The sequence below is a fragment of the Mesoplodon mirus genome (genome assembly GCF_964341445.2).
Source record: "Mesoplodon mirus genome assembly, chromosome: X".
NCBI lineage: Eukaryota > Metazoa > Chordata > Mammalia > Artiodactyla > Ziphiidae > Mesoplodon > Mesoplodon mirus.
Genome location: NC_138981.1, coordinates 34,278,437 through 34,298,116, shown reverse-complemented (window position 1 = coordinate 34,298,116; position 19,680 = coordinate 34,278,437). Strand labels below are relative to the sequence as shown.

Here is a 19,680-nt window from a genome sequence, read left to right as displayed (position 1 = left end):
TTAGTAAATAAATTTATGGAACTATACTTAAGTTTTATGAAACATTTAAAAATAGAGTATCCTTTTTATGAAGCCAACAGCTGGTTTTAGGACCATCAAGATTTGAGCTTCTCCTGAGTATAGATATTTCTTTTCTAAAATTTTGTAGTCATATTTAAGCATGGAAATGACCAGTATTCCTTCCTGAGCATGTTACAAATTTCAGAATCAAGTGGGTTGTCTTTTTCAGGTAAGTGCCTTATGTCTCCAGATGCGTATCATAATTATGGACTTTATCTTAATTTTCTTATCTTTTATTTTCTTTTTGTTCCAATTGCCTCCCCCTCATTTAAAAAAAGTCTCCTTGATATTACATGTACCTCATAAACTACTTCAACATGGCTTTTGGATGGGATGGAAAATAAATATATGACACATCAATGTCAGTGCCCAGATGGCTCAATGAGAATAATGAGGAAAAAAAGAAACAGAATGGTTTTCTAAAAGTATACTTTCACTTCTATGACAGTCAATCTATGATTAGAGCTAAATTTAGTCATCAAGTTAGATGCAGAAATGTTTGTTTATATGCTGGTATAGCTGTTTAATCTTTTCTATATAAATGATATCTCAGGGAATTTAAATCCACAACTGGCAGAAAGAGCCATTATTAATCATGATTCAGACAGAATCTAAGACAGGATATGGTGCACATAGATAATTATATAATATCTGATAATGATAAACCTACAGATTTTTTAAAGAAAATATTTTCTGAACCCTATGTGTAAAAACCAAAGTCTTTTAAATTATTTAGTCTAAAAAGATATTTTTATATCACCGAGACCAAGATAAACAAACATACCGACTGATCTCAAAGAAAATAAAAATAATACAGGTCATAGATGAGAACGTAAAAGTCAGAATATAAAAACCAGAGATGCTTATTAAGATATTATAACTCCAGTTTAAGAACAGGACGCTATGAAATAGAGATACTCAATGCAAAAGAAAGTATTTTTATAAATATATATAGGAGATCACCTATCTATCTATCTATCTATCTCCTAAAGGAAACAGTTGGAAAAGAAGGCTTGTTGATAAAGAGAGAAAAAAGCAATGAGCTGAAAAAGATGAGTGATAAGATAGGATATACAGAGGATCCAATTAACAGGTAGTATCCAACAACTAAAGGTTGGAAAATGAGCACAATGAAAATGGAGGGGAGAGAATGATGAAAGAAATTATTTAAGAGAATTTTCCAGAGCTTATGAAAAACAAGTTCATAATTAAAAGACTCACTGTGCACCCAGATAGTGAATTTAAAAAGTCCCTCCTTGATGCATTCTGGAACAATATCACAACACAATGGAAGATCCTAAAAATGTCCAGAGGTGTGGGAAAACAGAATTACAGTAGACTTTCCCATCACAAATACTGAATACCATGAGGAAGTGGAACAATTATCTCAAGAGTTACGAGGAAAAACCTTTTCATCTTGGAAAAATATACCAAGCAAAATATAAATCAAGTGTAAGGGTAGTCAAAAGACATGCTTAAAAATAAAAATTTTAGGAAATTTACCTCTCCCATACTTTTTATTAGAAGGTTTCATAAAGGAAGTTTTTTAGTAAATAAGTGAGTACATTAAGAAAGAGAAGGATATTAGTTTCTATCCAAAGAGAAATACAGAGTGCCCAATACTAAGCTCTTCAGTAGGTCTAGAAAGCACTCAGTCCAAATAAGAATGAAAGGTAAAGTGCTCTAGAATGTGGTATACTTGAAGGAACGATTTTACACACTTCTTTAGAATTTATTTTCTCAGCTTAAAAAAATAATCAAAAGATGCTTTGTACACTGATTGCATAAGAAATATTTACAAAACACATTTTCACTCTCAGAACAGTAATGAACAGAGGATAAAACTAGTGATGTTTGGTGAGAGGGTGATCCATCTAGAGTAATAAGTAAGCAAGACCATCAAATATTATAGCTATATATCAAGACATTATTTCTGAAGTTGACATAATAAAAATACTGGCAAAGATATATAGATTATTTATATTTGTGGAGGTAACCATTGGAAGAACTAAAATTAGACATAGTTGAAAGAGTTAAAAGTAGGCACTCAAGAAGTGGATCTCTAGAGATGGGAATATGAGGGGAGAAGGATTTCCTTTGCATGTTAAACTCTTCTGTATCTGAGTTGTTAAAGCAGATGTAAATTAAATTTTGATAAAAAAAAGATAAGGAAGTTGAAAACAAGAATATATGTACATGTACAATATGGTCAAAATATGAATACATATATTCATGATTACATGTATAAGTGTACATGGATATATGGTCAGTTAACATTCACTTGGCATGTGTTAAAAACCTCAAGAAGCTAATATTCATAAATATGTCTGTATTGATGCAGACCATTAAAGGTACAATGGTGAATAAAAAGAAAAAAGCACTGCTGAGCAATTAATGGGAATTCCATTCACCCAAGTGAAATATTCTCACAAACCAGCTCCCGGAGAAACAAAAATGATATAATTATATGTCATGGATCTTCAGGATTTCTTACAAATAGTCAAAGTCACATTTCACTGAATGCCAAGGGCTTTGTATGAATATGATATACACAAACACACACACACAGTATTGCAGGTGTTAGTTTAATAAGAGTACTAACTCTGGATTTACATTGGCTGGTTTTGAATCTCTATTTCACCATTTAATAGCAGGGAAAATTGGGCAAATGATTTAATGTCTCTGTGCCCAATGTCTTCTTTTGTAAAACGAGGACACTAGTATGGTTGCAAGAATGATTAAATATGAAAAGGTACATAAAAGTGTATGCTATATAGATTTCATACATAACAAATGTTTAACATATATTGTTTTAATATTTACATATATAATGCATTTACTTTGTAAACATCTAATTATGCATATGCTATAATAAACACATACTTGTTCATATAAAAAGACTGGAAAGAAATGAATAAATTAAATGTGTTTATCTGATGGAATTCTAGACAATTTTTGTTTTCCTCTTTATACTTTTCTGTTAAGTGCAAATTTTCAACAATGCAGGTATACAGGTTTTACATTTATAATAGAAACTATAAATTTAATTGTTAATTTAACTAACAAGAAAAATGGTCTTAAGCTAAGACATCAGAGGTTTAGTGTGGTTGTTAGGAAGTATTTCCACATCATGAGAACTTTGAAATACTGGAAGAGGCTATCAGGTTTATGAGTGAACAAAGGGTCGGGGGGGACTTTAATCCTTTTCACTTGTATCATCCTATTTGAAGGGCAGAGAAGAGATCATTTATCAAAGTCCTGAGGGAAGACAAATGGTACTGTGACAATGTCCAAATGAATTTGTATTACCAAAGTTGTGTTTTATAACAGACATATAAGAAATATAACTTGGAAAACGAATGGGCTGTTTTTACAAAGAGTTTTATTCTGGGATTTGATTTATAATATAGATAGAGGTGAGTGGAGAATTGTTTTTGTTATATTTAATTCAATCTGGACATAGTCTCAACCATGAATATTCAGATTTTATAAATTATATACTCCTTTAGCATGGAGCAGCAACTGAAGAAAATGAACAGAGGCTAATGACACAAGTCAAATGTACTACTGCAACTGGGTTTCTTCGTATTTTAAATACAATTAAAGCTGGCTCCCATTTCCAGTTATTTCTGTGTTTGATATATTAGAAGTAATAAAGACTACATGTGAAAAGTAATTCAGGTTAAGGCATAGTTCAAAAACCAAAAAGATAATTAGCAGTTATAGTCTGTTGCTTTGCACAAGGAAAAAATAATTGAATACAAAGACAATGACTAAAATTTAACACTGGTTAAAGTCCATTACTGGTTATCAAATCTGTCAACTCCTGTGGTACTGACACAGCTATTCTCATATCATCGTTGTAATATGTAATAAGAGTATTTGCCATCATTAACACATTAATATATGAAGTAGGATTTGTTGATCTAGGAAGAATTATATATTATGCTCGTATTTAATTTCTCAAGACTATTCCCTGAGGGTTTCATTTGTTCCTTATTTTTGAGAATGGTTAGTAATTGAAACATTAAACAAGTATCATGTGAACAGAATCAAATAAAAATGAGACTATATAGAATACCATCACAATTTGGGAGTGTACATGTATGTATATATCCATACATAAATATACAATGATAATGAAGTGATAGAGAAAAATAGAAACATTGGGGGTATCTTTCAGGTAGGATTTTTAGCCTTTACTTTTATTTTTCTTCATTCTTTCATAGTTTCTAAATTTTTACAATGAGCATGAAGTGCATTTATAATCAGAAACAACTAAATATTATATTATATATATATATATTTAGCACACACTGGTTCCAGTTTCCTGGACTGGGACTGTAGTACATAAAGAACTTAGAGGCTATTCTCTACGGACCATATGCATGCAAAATAAATTAAAATTAAATGCATACATAAAAAGCAAATGCTTTATATTGTTAGAACTGTTTTAACAAAATTGGTGAGAAATCTCAGTAACATATGAATAACTTATCTATATCAGCAGTGGCGATCTTTTCATTACACATATATATCTGTTAAAAACAAATCCAGGGACTTCCCTGGTGGCACAGTGGTTAAGAATCCACCTGCCAATGCAGGAGACACCAGTTCGAGCCCTGGTCTGGGAAGATTCCACATGCCGAGGAACAACTAAGCCCGTGTGCCACAACTAATGAGCCTGCACTCTAGAGCCTGTGAGCCACAACTACTGAGCCTGGGAGCCACAACTACTGAAGCCCACGTGCCTAGAGCCCATGATCCACAACAAGAGAAGCCACCGCAATAAGAAGCCTGTGCACCGCAATGAAGAGTAGCCACCGCTCTCCGCAACTAAAGAAAGCTCTCGAGCAGCAATGAAGACCCAACTCAGCCAAAATTAAATAAATAAATAAAATAAATAATTTATTTAAAAAAAAAAACAAATCCAGCTCACTCTTTTGTAATCATTACACACATTAAATCTCTAGGGTTGATATGTTCAGTGAAGCAAAATTAAAAGAAAAAAAACACTTACTTTGGAGAAACTGTCACAACCTTCCCTTGGGAGAGGGAGAAGTCAGTGGCATCTCTTCCGATAATTGTAGCATTATACACTAAGTTTTTCAAGCTTGAATTTTTCAGTAGAATCTATGTTGAAGAAGAGTATAAATGAGATCCTGAATTTTAAAAATATACAACTTAACATTTCTTATTTTTATCAAAGAGTTAAATATTTTAATCATGAAAATACTTGCTCCTAGTGTAGTAACTGGAAGAAAGCAGGATTTGTGTTCAAAGATAGTGTGTGTGTGTATTATTGATTTTTTTCCAGAAGTGGGCAGGGAGAAAGAGCTATCAGTCAAGGAAATGACAGATATAAGAACACCTGATCATTGAAGATTTGAAATCCAAAGTTAGCAACTTGTATTTTAATTGTACTGCAAAGGGAAATCTTTAAAGAATTTGAAACAGAGAACTTATATAATCCAATTTACAAGAAGGTTACTCTGGCTGCTCAGTGTAGAAAGCATTATAAGGAGTGTAGGTTTAGTATCAGAGGTCCAGGCTGAAAACAATGGTGGCCTCATTTAGAAGTGGTAGTAGAGCTAAGGGTTGGCTGTCCTTTCCTTCCTGATGCCAAGATATGGAGAATATTCGAGAATGAGTTACTTCATTTTTAGAGAGCATTTCATGAAAAATGTGAGTATATAAGTGTTTATGCAGAATATAATGGGGATTAAAAAATATACACATTAGAACGACACAGAGTTATCATGGAAAGTACTGACCCAGAGGATGGAGAAGACCTGAGGGAAGTGAATGGTTGGCCAAATTAGAGTAAGGAAAAGGTGACAGCACTTAGGCAGTCCAGGAACTATAGTCATAGATAGAATATGGCAGACATCTGTTGAAAGATAAATTAACCACTTTTATATTTCAATAAGAACTTTGGTAACCACCAAGACAAGTATGTTGTTGCCGAAGGGTTTCTACCCTTTGTTTACCCTCAAATTTGGGGCTCTCATGTTGCTTACCTGTTTACAGATCTCAGTAACAATCGAGGCAAGACTCCTCTAGTGTCTTATTTTTTATGTATGTATGTGTGCATTTAAAGTATTAATTAACAGATCTAGTGATTTTAAGTCACAGAGAGCTAATTTCCATTTTCTGGAAGGAAATGTTGAAAATAATAGTAGATGTACTATGAACTGTTACTGGTTTATACTTGGAACTTCCATAACCAGCCCTGAGATCTGAAGAAAGCTACTCATTCTCATTATGGCATACACATACACATACACATACACACACATAAATTTATATAAAAATAAATAAACAAATAAATGATGCAAAGGCATAGGGCCCATCTGTGGTCAGATTATTCCACCCAACTCCAGGATTTCATGTAGGGGTCATGTGAGTGGTAGATGGGGAGAAGGGAAAGCTGTTCAAGGAAAGAAAGCAAGTTTTGGAACCTCAATTCTCCTTTTGCAGTGACAGCCATTCTTTTTTTTTTTTTTTTTTTTTTAATTTTTTTATTTTTTTGCTTTATAACAAATTTAATCAGTTATACATATACATATGTTTCCATATCCCCTCCCTTTTGCGTCTCCCTCCCATCCTCCCTATCCCACCCCTCCAGGCGGTCACAAAGCACCGAGCTGATCTCCCTGAGCTATGCGGCTGCTTCCCACTAGCTATCTACCTTACGTTTGGTAGTGTATATGTGTCCATGCCGCTCTTTCACTTTGTCACAGCTTACCCTTCCCCCTCCCCATATCCTCAAGTCCATTCTCTAGTAGGTCTGAGTGACAGCCATTCTTTAACTATTGTGCTCCTGTGTAAATTTTGTTTCAAAAAGTAAAAAAAAAAAAAAAAAAGATAGTTCTATTGCTTTTAAAAGTATCTCAGAAAATCACTGCACTCTACATTTTTTCACTGATCATTATATTGTTTAATGGTCCCAGTATTCTATTTGTGACACATAGCTACAAAAATACTTTTTCAATTACAGTAGCCATTTCTTGAGATTTTTCTTTATACTGGAAGGTTGAAAGGGCTGATAGGAATGACATTCTACTACTTAGGCACTGCCATTTACGGTGTTGATGCATACGGGCAAACTATGCCACAGATTCTTAGCAATTTCCAAATCAGTGATTTTCTTGAATGAAATTTAAAATCAAAGCATGTTGTAACTGATATTTTATTTTGCATTTCTATTTAATTTTTATTGTTTCCTTCAAAAGCTGTTTATTATATTTGTGAAAAATAAAAGCTCTACATAGAATCGCATCTATAATCTTAAAGTGTGAACATTATTCTTAGTAAAAAGTGTGGAAAGAAATCATGTTTCCATTTTAATATGCTTTAATCTGATTTTTAACATCACAAATAAAGTTTATGTTTAAAAATTAGCTTGTGTTATTAACTTTTTCAAAATAATGATCAAACGGCATAAAGAAATTCAAACATGTGTACAGAATTAGAAAACTAGTAATAATACTTAAGTGAAATAAATCATTGCTTAAATCTAATTCAGACCTCTCCTATCTTCTGCAGGCTTAAGCAAAGCATTTCTAACTCTTCAGAAATTTGATTCTGAAGTCAAAAGTCCTCTTCATTGTAATTACAGCTCTAGGCCAGTTAGTACCCAAGGCCCTTAATTATCATTGCACGTAGTGAATACTGTTGAAAAAGTTCTCTGAAGAGTTTTGTTATCTCTTTTTCCAACAAAAAAAGGGAAAGGAATAAAATTTTTAAAAAGGGATCATATCTCAATGTTTGCTAACAGAAAATCAGGAGTGGCTTTCCTTTCCCTAAATTGAGCCCTTTACACTTTGAGACAAGGACCTGAGTTTTTCCTGATTTTTAACTGAATTCTTATTAACCATCACTCATACAGTCACAGAGCCTGCACAGTTATTTTCTCAAAAAGGTTACATCTACAAAACACCAGGATGTATCTTTTGAAGACCAAATATGGACATGTTTTGCATCAAAAGTATCAAATTACCACCCCCCCAGCTTAACATGAGGAATACATAAAACAGCCTGAGGACAAGGAATAAAAATGATCTGACCAAAGAGGTAAATTAACTTCTGTACATAGTAAGATTCTAACAGCCCAGACTGTCCTGAGAAAGAAGGAGAGAACTATAAATCTGGTTGAAGATTTTATGAAAACTAGTAGAAGGAACAGTCTTAAACAAATATAAGAAATCAAACTGTATGCTCAACATATTTCACAAGTATTCATATGAAACATATTGTTTGAAAACCAAAGTGATGTTGATGATCCCTGACAAGATATTTCTCAATCAAAGGAAACATGGACTTATTTATATAGTTTTGTCATGGTCAAAGGACTGAAAATTTCATTTTTAATTTTTCCTGCATATTCAAAAATTCACTGTTACACATTTAGCAGCTCCAGCATATATAAAAACCCTTAGTGGGAATTAATAGTGGCCCTGGTCAGTAGTGCTTTCATTACTACTTCCCTTTCCATATCCTCATTTGAACAAAATCCATCTGGATGTGTAAAGTTCCCTAAAGGAAAGCCAAGCATACTCTGATCACAAGTTTCTACTTACTGCATCAGTCTTCTTGTACATGAAATGGATCTCAAGTTTCCTGAATGATTTGCCCTTCAAAGTGCTTAACTTTCATTTTCCGTCTCCCCACCCCATTCCTCAAATGAATGAAAGAGTCATCATTTCATTGCAGGTAGTGACTACTATTAAGGAAAAATTCTCCATTTCACTCTGCTATACCTTTAGTTTAGAAGGAAAAACATTTAAGGCTTATTTTATCATACTGACACTTTTGTTAATTTTGGGTTGAGAAAGAAATATCTAAAACCCACTTAAATGTTTAACTCCACGTATATTTTGGCCCCAAAGATATCCTTACCTCTCTCAACACAGTGTCATGAAGAGTACAACGAAAGGGCACCACCTTCTTGGGGAGATATGCAGGAAGTCTTTCATACATGCAGACACAAAACATGAGCATCAGGATTGGATTGGGATCACAGATGTCAGTAGCCTAGTTTCAAAGAAGAGAATTATAAATTACAGGAAATACAGATAAAATATATAAAAAGAGCTAAAGCACAGTACATCGATTGTTGAATTACTTAAAACATCTTAAAATGTTATTGACAATGATGCTGAAATGTTGCTATGAGCAAACAAAATACTGCTGTGAATCAGAACAGCTTCACTTATGTGTTAAAAGATAAATTAGATGTATTCTAAATATAACAATGACCTCACAGCCTCAAAGATGTCATAAAAGCTAGTCAGAAGTCAGATAAAATACTGTGCACTAGAAATACTGACTAATGTGATTAAGATACCATCCCTGACTTAAAGTATATAATATGGTAAAAGGTAATAGTAGACAAACTACTAAGGTAAAAGATGGCAAGAGGTTTTCAAGCAAAAGCCCAAAGGAGGAGGTAGCAGATGGGACGGCCTTGAAGAATGCTTGGATTTTAAATAAGTTGGTGTTTGGAGTGAGAAAAAGGTATATTCTATCAGAAAGGTAAAGAACTCTAGAACAAGGATATAAGAAGTATAGTGTTCATTCGGGAAAGAAAAAGTACAATCCGAATCACGCATAATAAGATAAGAAGGGGCCAGTTGTGGAAGAAAAGACTAAGGACTGCCACGGCCACATAGAGGAGGGTGTGGATGCCAGGGTGAGGGACTTGATTTCAGAACAAGGAATAACACAAGAGCAACAATTCGGGCAGATCAGGTAGGGGCAGGGGGAGGGTGGCTGGGGAAGTACTTTGTCTAGAACAAATCACAGTAAGGCAGAAAATGTAATTATACTGATAAACAACATAAATTAGTGCTGGTTGTTGGAAGAGATTTGAGAGAAAATCCAGAATTAGAGAGGAATAACAGCAGGGACAATCAACATAGCCAGAATGTGCATTAAACCCCAAATGTAGAGTCAGGAGCAGAAGGAGGAAGGATTCTTTCTCTTAGTTTATGTAGTGTCTATGATCTCCTAGAGAAAGGCGGAAGTAGTGGGGAAGCATTATTCACAGCAGTGAAGTATTGGGATTGGTCTGAGGCAAAGACATATAAATACCACTGATCAACAAGCAGCTCTGTCATTGTTAGTCAACAGGAAGCTCCTAACATTTCCAAAAACTGAAGATCTACTATGACTTAATGGCACACATTCACATAGCAACTGAAAATGATCTGGGCCTGGCTTGAAAACACAAATAATGCCAGAGCTAAGGATATCTAAAGTGTTATGTGGAACTAAAGCACTTGATTCTGAAATCTGGCAGCAGTTACCACAAAATAATGACAGCCCCTTTGATCATCTGCTAGTCCACATTCCTGAAAACATTCTTTTCCTTCTTTGAAAGAACACAAAGGTTTATTCTTTCTTGTTCTGTCAATAAGCAGTAAGGCTAACCAGTAAAGGTGCCCGGGGAGGAGATTATTAGGAGGAAAAGGGGGAGCCTTGGCAGGGTAGAAAACTGTTAGTGAGTATGATGTGAGGAAAACTGAGAAATATATCAGGACCTCAAAGTTTCTCATCAGTATTCTGTCATCTCACATTTGTTCACTAAAGACAATGTTAGTCAACATATATAGGAAAATTATTCAACATAAGGACAAACTGAAAAATGGAATACAGAGTTTAATTCCCACGAAATGAAGAATATGGGCCAGCCTCTGGGTGTGATCCAAAGAGAGCTATCTACAGTGATGGGAAGTATGTTCACTGGGGAAAGGGTAGAACTAGTGGCAGGATACTCTGGTTCCCAAGTCTGAGGCCAGTAAAAGTCTTCTGAACAGTTATAGTGACTACAGCACACAATATATAGGCAGCAATACAAAATTATTCCAAAAATTCACCTTTGAAAAATGTGTAATGGATGAAGAGGCAGTATTTTGGAAATGAAAAAAAAATGTTTATCTTAATTGAAAAATACATTTGATAATCAGGGTATTAGAGTGAAAAACCACAGAAAAGAACAGTCTTACCTTTATGATAAATTTCAATGAAAATAACCTAAAGAAATTGCATTTTAGTCAATCCTAGGCTTAAAAAGCCAAATGTCAAAATAAGTTATGTTTGTTTAAAACAAGATTTTCATGTGAGATGTATTTCAAAGATAACCATCACTTTCTATACACAGTTCTAACCTAGAAGAACTTTACTTGTATTGATCCATTTTTTCCCCTGATGATATTTTCAAATTGGACTAACAAAAGACAGGGAATTTTTTTTTAATGCCATAATAGAGGAAAATGGTTGAGTAAAAATCTAGTAAACTAAAATCAAGTCCTGCTACCACAAAGTGCCATAATCTTTACTAAATCAATTGGTTTCTCTAGGTCTCAATGTCCTCATCTGGGTTTAATTTGCTATGACTTCAAGATATCCCAGCTTTCAAACTAGATACCAGTCAAAACTAGTAGTACCCAATGACATACCATAATCCTACAGAGAACACTACTGGTTGCCTTGCCAACAGCAATTTTCTCCTTTCTTCTTTACTAAGACTCCCAATTTTTGTGGCTGTTCCATTACCTTTCTCAAACACTGGTTTAACTACAAACATGGGATGCAGTTATGGTCAATGATATACGATGGGAAGTATGCTGTGGGACCATTGGCAAAGTTTACTTTATGGAAAATGAGAAGCACAAGAAAAGGTCCTATTCAATCAGACCAAGAACAGCTGTATAATGGTGTTATGTAAGATTTTCAGCAGGAACTTTGTGGTTATTAGCGCACATGCTTAAAACAAAGCCAGCAGGCTGAGAAGGGCTGGGCAAAAATGAATCTTTGATAACTTTGTTGAGGAAATGAATAACTATCCCTACAATCTTCTACTGCCTGAATTCATCTTACATAAAACATTGACCTTCTTTACTTTTAAAACACTTTTATTCATGAATTCTGTTATTAAGGCTGAAAGCATCCAAGTTGATATAAAGTAACAAAATTTTTAAGAGAAAAGTTAGATTATCTATTCACCCTTAACTTCCATCAATACTCAGTGAATTATGTGTAGGAGAACCTCTCTCTCTCTCTCTCTACATGAGGGAATAAAAATACATTCTATGATGAGTCCAAATAATTTGTACAATATCTTTGCTTTAAAAGGGAGGATATGTAATAACTGTTACATTGCAGCTGGCATGATTCCACAACAGGGCATAACTCTGGCACAGAAACTTATCCAACTGATTCAATAGTTGCAAAGAAGGACATGATGAATCAGGAACTTAAACATTAATAAGTAAGTCCAGTGGTGAATTTCACAAGATTCAAATGTGGACCAGTGCTAAGCATCAGCATTAATTCACTATGGATAAGTTAATTTAAGGGTGATATTTTTAAAACTTTGACATTTAATGCAGTGGGTAAATTCCGGCTGATAAAAAGGTAGGGAATTGGAACTGGCTGGTTAAAGCTTGGTAATTATCAGCTAAGTTCATGGTCAACTTTTCCATTCATCAAATCTTAGACATCTTCTCTACATTTTTTATGTAGTAGATACTCAAATTTTAAAATCTTGTTTTTTAGCTACACAATAAAATAGATATATATATTTTTTAAATAGACATTTTGAGTCAATTTATCTGAGGAAGTCAAAAAGCAAAGGAGAGAATCACAATGTATGATGAATTATATTTTCTAACCAAAGATATTTTAAGTTTCTTGTAAACCCTTACCAAATTCTCAAAGGTTACCTTAAACACCAAAAGTCCTATGCAACTCTTCCTGGTTCCTTTTTCAGAATGATTTTTCTCCCCCTTTGATTCCCAAAGCATACTGTATCTATGTCTTCTTGGCATGCACTGGCTGCTTTGTACCAGATATATGTGCAACTGTGAGTCAGTAACATATTTGAAGGCATGAGTATGGTCTCACCATATCTGTATCCCTTGCAGGGTCTATCCAGCATATTTCATGGAGGATATTCAATCTGTCAAATTGACGGGAACTATAATATCTTTTTTCTTCCACACTAAAGTATTTAATTAGAGTTTATTTTAAAAACTCTTATAAAAGAACTCTCTGGCCAAAACCCTTGATTACAGTATCTCTTTATAGCTCTACCAATATAAAAGATAAATGTCAGACCTGGTACAAAATGACTTTAACATATAAGTGACTTTAATACAAGGAAAAAGCAAGCCGTTATGAAACACCATTTCTCCACCATTTCTCCAGCAGGTGTAAGGAAGCATTTTGTACCAAGCCACACATGGGCACTGGCATCATCAATCTCTCTGAATCATAGAATGGAAAACTCAGAGTTTGCTGTAATGGTCCTCTTGTGTCCTTTTGTGTCTGGTCACCAGGTCTCACAAACCTCACAATATCTCCCCTATCAGTTTATTATTTTAAGTCCCCATTAAAATGATATGAGTAGAGAAACTACTTTTCTCCTTGACCAACTGCAATGGCATTTTTATTGTACTGTGTTCCCTGCTTCCAGTGCCTTTCGCCTAGGTCCATCCTCACCACTGCTGTAAGAGTAAACACCTTTATTCCCACAACACCCACATAGTAAACTCCTGACTTTTTATGCTGATACCCAAGATCCCAGTATATGCCCTATGTCTATTTTTCCAATCCCAAACCCCAACTAAGGCAAACTATTCACACAATTTCCTTAATGTATGTCATCTGTCCACATTCTACATTCTGCTTATGCCTGAATAAACACCCTCTCTTACCACTACCAATCCGAATCCACCCCACCATTCAAGACCCCAAGTAAGTCCTGCCTTCTCCACAAAGTCTTTGGTGGATCAATCTAGATCACACTGATATCTTCTTTTATCTGAATTCTACACTTTATTCTTTTCCTACATTGACAATTAAATCAGTAGAACATTATTTATCATTTAACTTGCATATATCTTGATTATTCAATGAGTTTGCATATTCTTTGAAGTCAGGAATAATTTATTATACTACTTCATTACTCTAAAGTAACAAACTAAAGGCTCAGAAAATGGTAAGCATATAATATGTTTTTTTTTTTTTTTTTTTTTTTTTTTGCTGTACACGGGCCTCTCACTGCTGTGGCCTCTCCCGCTGCGGAGCACAGGCTCCGGACACACAGGCTCCGCGGCCATGGCTCGCGGGCCCAGCCGCTCCGCGGCATGCGGGATCCTCCGGGATCGGGGCACGAACCCGTGTCCCCTGCATCGGCAGGCGGACTCTCAACCACTGCGCCACCAGGGAAGCCCCTATAATATGTTTTTGATTGTTGCTATAGAGGACGATGTGAAAGGCCAGATGGAATTATAGCTTGGAGGTCTAAACATAATAAAACTCTGTATTGACATTGTGACCTCTACATCAATACTTATTTTAAAACTAAGGTGAAAATTCTTCTTTTTTGCTACCAAATAGGAAAACAATAATAGAACATCTATATTCAAACAATCTGCTGCTTTAATTCATTCTTAGAACTCAGATAATATTAATAAAGCACTTAAATTTCATTGTTGGGGTTTAAGAAAACTGGACCTATCACTAGAACTGCTTGCTTATTACACAGTCAGATGTACATAATTACATACATTTAAAAATAGCCAGTAGATTTCTATGAAGTCATACTTTAATTTCCAAATTTTAGCAATATCCCATGAAAAGACTGTTTCAACTTAGATTTTAAATATATGAACAAAGGAATATTATAAAGGAGTCAATCAACATTTTTCCAAAGAAGACATAAAAATGGCCAACAGGTACTTAAAAAGATATTTAACATCACTAACCATTAGGGAAATGTAAATCAAAATCACAAGGAGAGATCATCTTATACCTGTTAGAATGGCTATTATTGAAAAGACAAGAGATGACAAGAGTTGGTGAGAATGTGGAGAAAAGGGAACACATGCACACTCTTGGTAGGAATGTGAACTGGTGCAGCCACTATGGAAAACAGTACTGTGGTTCCTCAAAAAATTAAAAATAGAACTACTACATCATCCAGCAATTCCACTTCTGGGTATATATCCAAAGGAAATAAAATCAGTCACATCACAGATATCTGCACTTCCATGTTCAACTGCAGCATTATTCCATTCACAAAAGCCAAAATATAGGAACAACATAAGTGTCTCTTGACAGATGAATGGAAAAAGAAAATGTGCTATATACTTACAATGGAATATTATTTAATCATAAAAAAGAAGGAAATCCTGTCATTTGTGACGATATGGATGAACCTGGAGGACATTACAGTAAGTGAAATAAGCCAGACACAGAAAGACAAGTACTGTATGATTTCAATTATATGTGGAACCTAAAAAAGTCAAACTCAAAAGAACCAGAGAGTTAAATGGTAGTAGCCAGGGGATGGAGATAGGGGAAATGGGGAGATGTTGGTCAAAGGGTACAAATCTTCAATTATAAGATGACTGAGTTCTGGGGAAGTAATGTAAAGTATGGTCATTATAGTTAATAATATACTGGACTGTACACTTGAAATTTGCTAAGAGAGTAGATCCTAAGTATTCTCACCACAAAAAACAAAGTAACTATGTGAGGTGATGGATGCTGACGTGTTAATTAACTTGATCATGGTAATCATTTCACATTGTATATGTATGTTAAATCATCACATTGTACACACAAAAAATCACATTGTACAAGTTAAATATACACAATTTTTATTTGCCAGTCGTAACTTACAAAGCTGGAAAAAGAGAAGAAATTCATAAAATATTTATAGAATGTGTGATTTTAAGGCACCCACCTGTATGTCCATGTCAAAGCCAATTTCACGAAGAACTTTCACAATAATCAGGCAATTGTGCAGATACTATTCAGAACTTTTCAGCTGTGTGTACACATTTACAAAATGAGACTCAACCTGGAAAAGACAACAATCAAATTTTTTAGTAATGGAATAAAAATTACTGCTTTTTAACTCTTCTCTGTAGTTCAGCAAAGAATCATTTAAATACTAGCATTTGTCAGTAGGAGATTATTATAATCAAAATAAAAGAATAAATAAAAAGGGAATGCTAGCCATTCAGATGTAGGTATGACTTAAAATTAAAACTTCAAAAGAATCAGTTTGCAGAAAGTATTTCAAATTTTAATTACTAAGTTCTTTCAAATAAGAGAAGACCACTCTGCATAAAAAGGACTCTTACCAAAAACAGGCAATAGGCTCCTAACAGTGTTGCAAAGACAAGGCCATCTAAAAGGTCTCTGTCAAAATTTGCTATCCATCTCTCAGAGGGAATAACATCTGCTCCAAAAAAGAGAGAGAGAATAAATATCATAATAATTTTACTTTTCTAACAATATATCTTATGGAAAATTGAGCAATAGTCAAAGAGAAATTTGCCTTAGCTTGGAAAAGAAAAAACATATTATTTTGGAAATAAAACAATAAATAAATAAACCTCAGAAGCTTAGTAACATGAAATATATCTGTAAGGTATTACAGGCAACTGCAAGCTGTCTCTTTTATTTCTATTGGAACCACTTTGAAGAATATACGACCATGCAGTAATAGATAAAAAATCTGATATTTCAAAATTACTCATTCTGTTGAGTACCGTGAAGTTCAAATGTTTGATCAATGATCATCAACATGGGTAAGGAGGCTCAGAAGGCGTGAGGTTTCCTGTAACTCTAAAGTTATAGTGTGCCAGTTTCACTATTTGTTGCAGAAATTCCTCCACATGTAGGGTAAGTATGTGAAAGGGGTTGGAGATTTATGGCTTAAAGAAACCAGAAATGACCTATAAAAGATAATACAAGACGGAGGAATAATAAAAGAAGTTTTCAGTTACAGAGACGATTACTATGCTGAGACTAGGAAAAAAAGTGAAAGTATCTGGATATTTAGTGAAAAACAAAACAAAAACAAACCGGTCCTATATTTGGGAGGAAGGAAAGATGATTTAAACATCAGAAATTATTGCTGTGATCAATGTGACATTTCCTTTTTTAAAATGTTTCCAAAAGGGCCTAGATTCTTAACAGTTTGAGATAATTTCTTGTCTGAAAAGAGGGGGAAAAATGGGTGATCTTCATAAACCCCCTCAAGACCCTTGATTCTCATTTTCCGCGAAGAAGAAACCATGATGGGATATGTTCATGACATGTATATGACTTCACAAAGTAGGATTGTTTTACGTCTGGAACTGGAAGACTTAATTTTCTCTGGAACCACAGATGTCCTGGATATTTCACAGAAACAGTGCCCAGTACTTTTTCATCTGAGACGCTGCAACACTGAACATTTCTAGAGGATTTCTATAGTATATTATTGCAAAATCAGTCTAGCAAACAAAGATCACTAGGAATTTTCAACTAACACATAGCAAACAACATTCTGCACTATATTTTTGAAAGTATTTTTTTTCCTGGCAGAAATCTATAAATAATTGTATGTCTGATATAAGATGTGATACAACCAAAGTAATTATTGTAAAATGTACATTTCTAGTTGTCTGAATAATTATAGTCTAAATGTACTTCTTGATGTATATTTGCCACTCATAGCTTTTAATAAAAAGGGTCTCAATTTGTAGCCAAAATTCATTTTTCTATGAACTAGAAACAACAATTCTAACTTAAATCTGAAAAAGGCAATTGACTAGCCTTTTAAGTTTATAGTGAAACAGTCAGGTGGCAGTGGATATAGACTGTGACCTCTAAGTATCTCATCCTTATCTTGTACTGACGTAGACAAGGGACAGAAATTCCCCTGAAAGAGTTTAACATCTTATTGAGGAAAGATTACAACCACAAGAGGAAAACTAATGAAATACTTCCTAACTAGAAGTTAATGAATAGATAACAACACAGCAAAACCTAAGTGTTACACTGTTACTTCCAATTCCACCAACTGCAATCCAGCATCACAGGATTCATTATGACCTTCCCCCTTTGCCTATTTCTAACTTGGTTCTTTCAACAGTGAAAAACATGGTTCTCACTATCGAAAATAGATTTACTTATTTGTTGAGCCACGGTATACATATAAAGTACTTTCAGGGCTTCCCTGGTGGCGCAGTGGTTGGGAGTCCGCCTGCTGATGCGGGGGACGCGGGTTCGTGCCCCGGTCCAGGAGGATCCCACATGCCGCGGAGCGGCTGGGCCCGTGAGCCATGGCCGCTGAGCCTGCACATCCAGAGCCTGTGCTCCGCAACGGGAGAGGCCGCAACAGTGAGAGGCCCGTGTAACGCAAAAAAAAAAAAAAAAAAAAAAGTACTTTCAGAATTGCAAACCCATCCCCTTGTAAGAAACTAGAGTAACATGTATATGTACAGTTCTATTTGTCTTTAGTTCCACATTATGCACTCATGGTACTATATTCAAGAGAGAATTTAGTCAGTTCCTTTCTCCTCCATTACATTCAGTGAGGTTGTCAAACATCTGTAATGCAGTTAGATTCATTTGTCACAGTATGCATTCCATCCTGGATTACTACTTCTGTCTCTTGGTTGATTAAAATATATATATACGCTAACATTCACTCTTTCTGGATTTTGAGAGATACACTTCTAGGATTTTGAGAGATACATTATCATGTATTCACCATCACATTTCCATACAGAAAAGTTTCATCACTTCAAAAATTCCCACATGCATTTGAGAGTCAATTTATTGATATCTACAAAAAAAAAAAGGGTGGTAGGATGTTCACTGGGGTTACATTGAATCTACAGATCATTTTGACATCTTAACGATATTGAGTCTTCCAATACCACGTGCATGGTGTATTTCTCTATCTAGTTATCTCTGATTTCTTTCATCAGTGTTTTGTAACATTCAGCACATATATTCTACACATACTTTGTTAGGTTTACACTTAAGAATTTAACGGTGCTATGATAACTTATATATATGTATAAATATAGACAGATAATTTCAAATTCCAACTGTTTACTGCCATTACCTAGAAATAGAATTTATTTTTGTATACTGATCATATATCCATCCTACAACCTTGATAAACACTTATACTAGTTTAGGAGCTTTTCTGTAGATTCTTTGGGATCTTCTACTTGATTGTCATGTCAAATTCCAGCCTCTTTCCCAGGGGGAGAGGTGGGGTTTTTTGTTTTTAAGGGTTTTTTGAAGCTGCAATGAGTTTTCACCAGGGCCCTAAGGATGACAGGCTCCAGACGCGCAGGCCCAGTGGTCATGGCTCATGGGCCCAGCCGCTCCGTGGCATGTGGGATCTTCCCGGACCGGGGCACGAACCCGTGTCCCCTGTATAGGCAGGCGGACTCTCAACCACTGCGCCACCAGAGAAGCCCCACTGCAGCATTTTTTATAATATCCAAAATATGGGAACAACCTAGATGTCCATTAATGGATAAATGGATAAATCAATAAATAGATAAATACTAAAGAAATTGTGGTATACATACACACACACACACAATGGAATGTTATTCAGTCATAAAAAAAGTGAAATCTTTCCATTTGTCACAACATGGATGGACACTGAGGACATTATGCTAAGTAAAATAAGTCAGACAGAGAAAGACAAATACCATATATCTCTCTTCTATGTAGAATCTAAAGCAACAACAACAAAAACCAAGCTCATGGACACAGAAAACAGACTGGTGATTACAAGAGGTAGGG

General features: G+C 34.7%; 1 protein-coding gene across 1 annotated transcript in view; it reads right to left on the bottom strand.

Annotated features, from left to right (window-relative positions):
* CFAP47 (cilia and flagella associated protein 47) overlaps window positions 1–19,680 on the bottom strand; it is a gene marked incomplete at both ends in the record, with an annotated part of 304,526 nt that overhangs the window by 168,637 nt on the left and 116,209 nt on the right. The window contains 6 exon segments of the mRNA XM_082609208.1: window positions 3,896–3,986; window positions 5,081–5,193; window positions 8,962–9,096; window positions 15,818–15,883; window positions 15,887–15,934; window positions 16,221–16,318. Coding sequence (XP_082465334.1) covers window positions 3,896–3,986; window positions 5,081–5,193; window positions 8,962–9,096; window positions 15,818–15,883; window positions 15,887–15,934; window positions 16,221–16,318 — 551 coding nt within the window.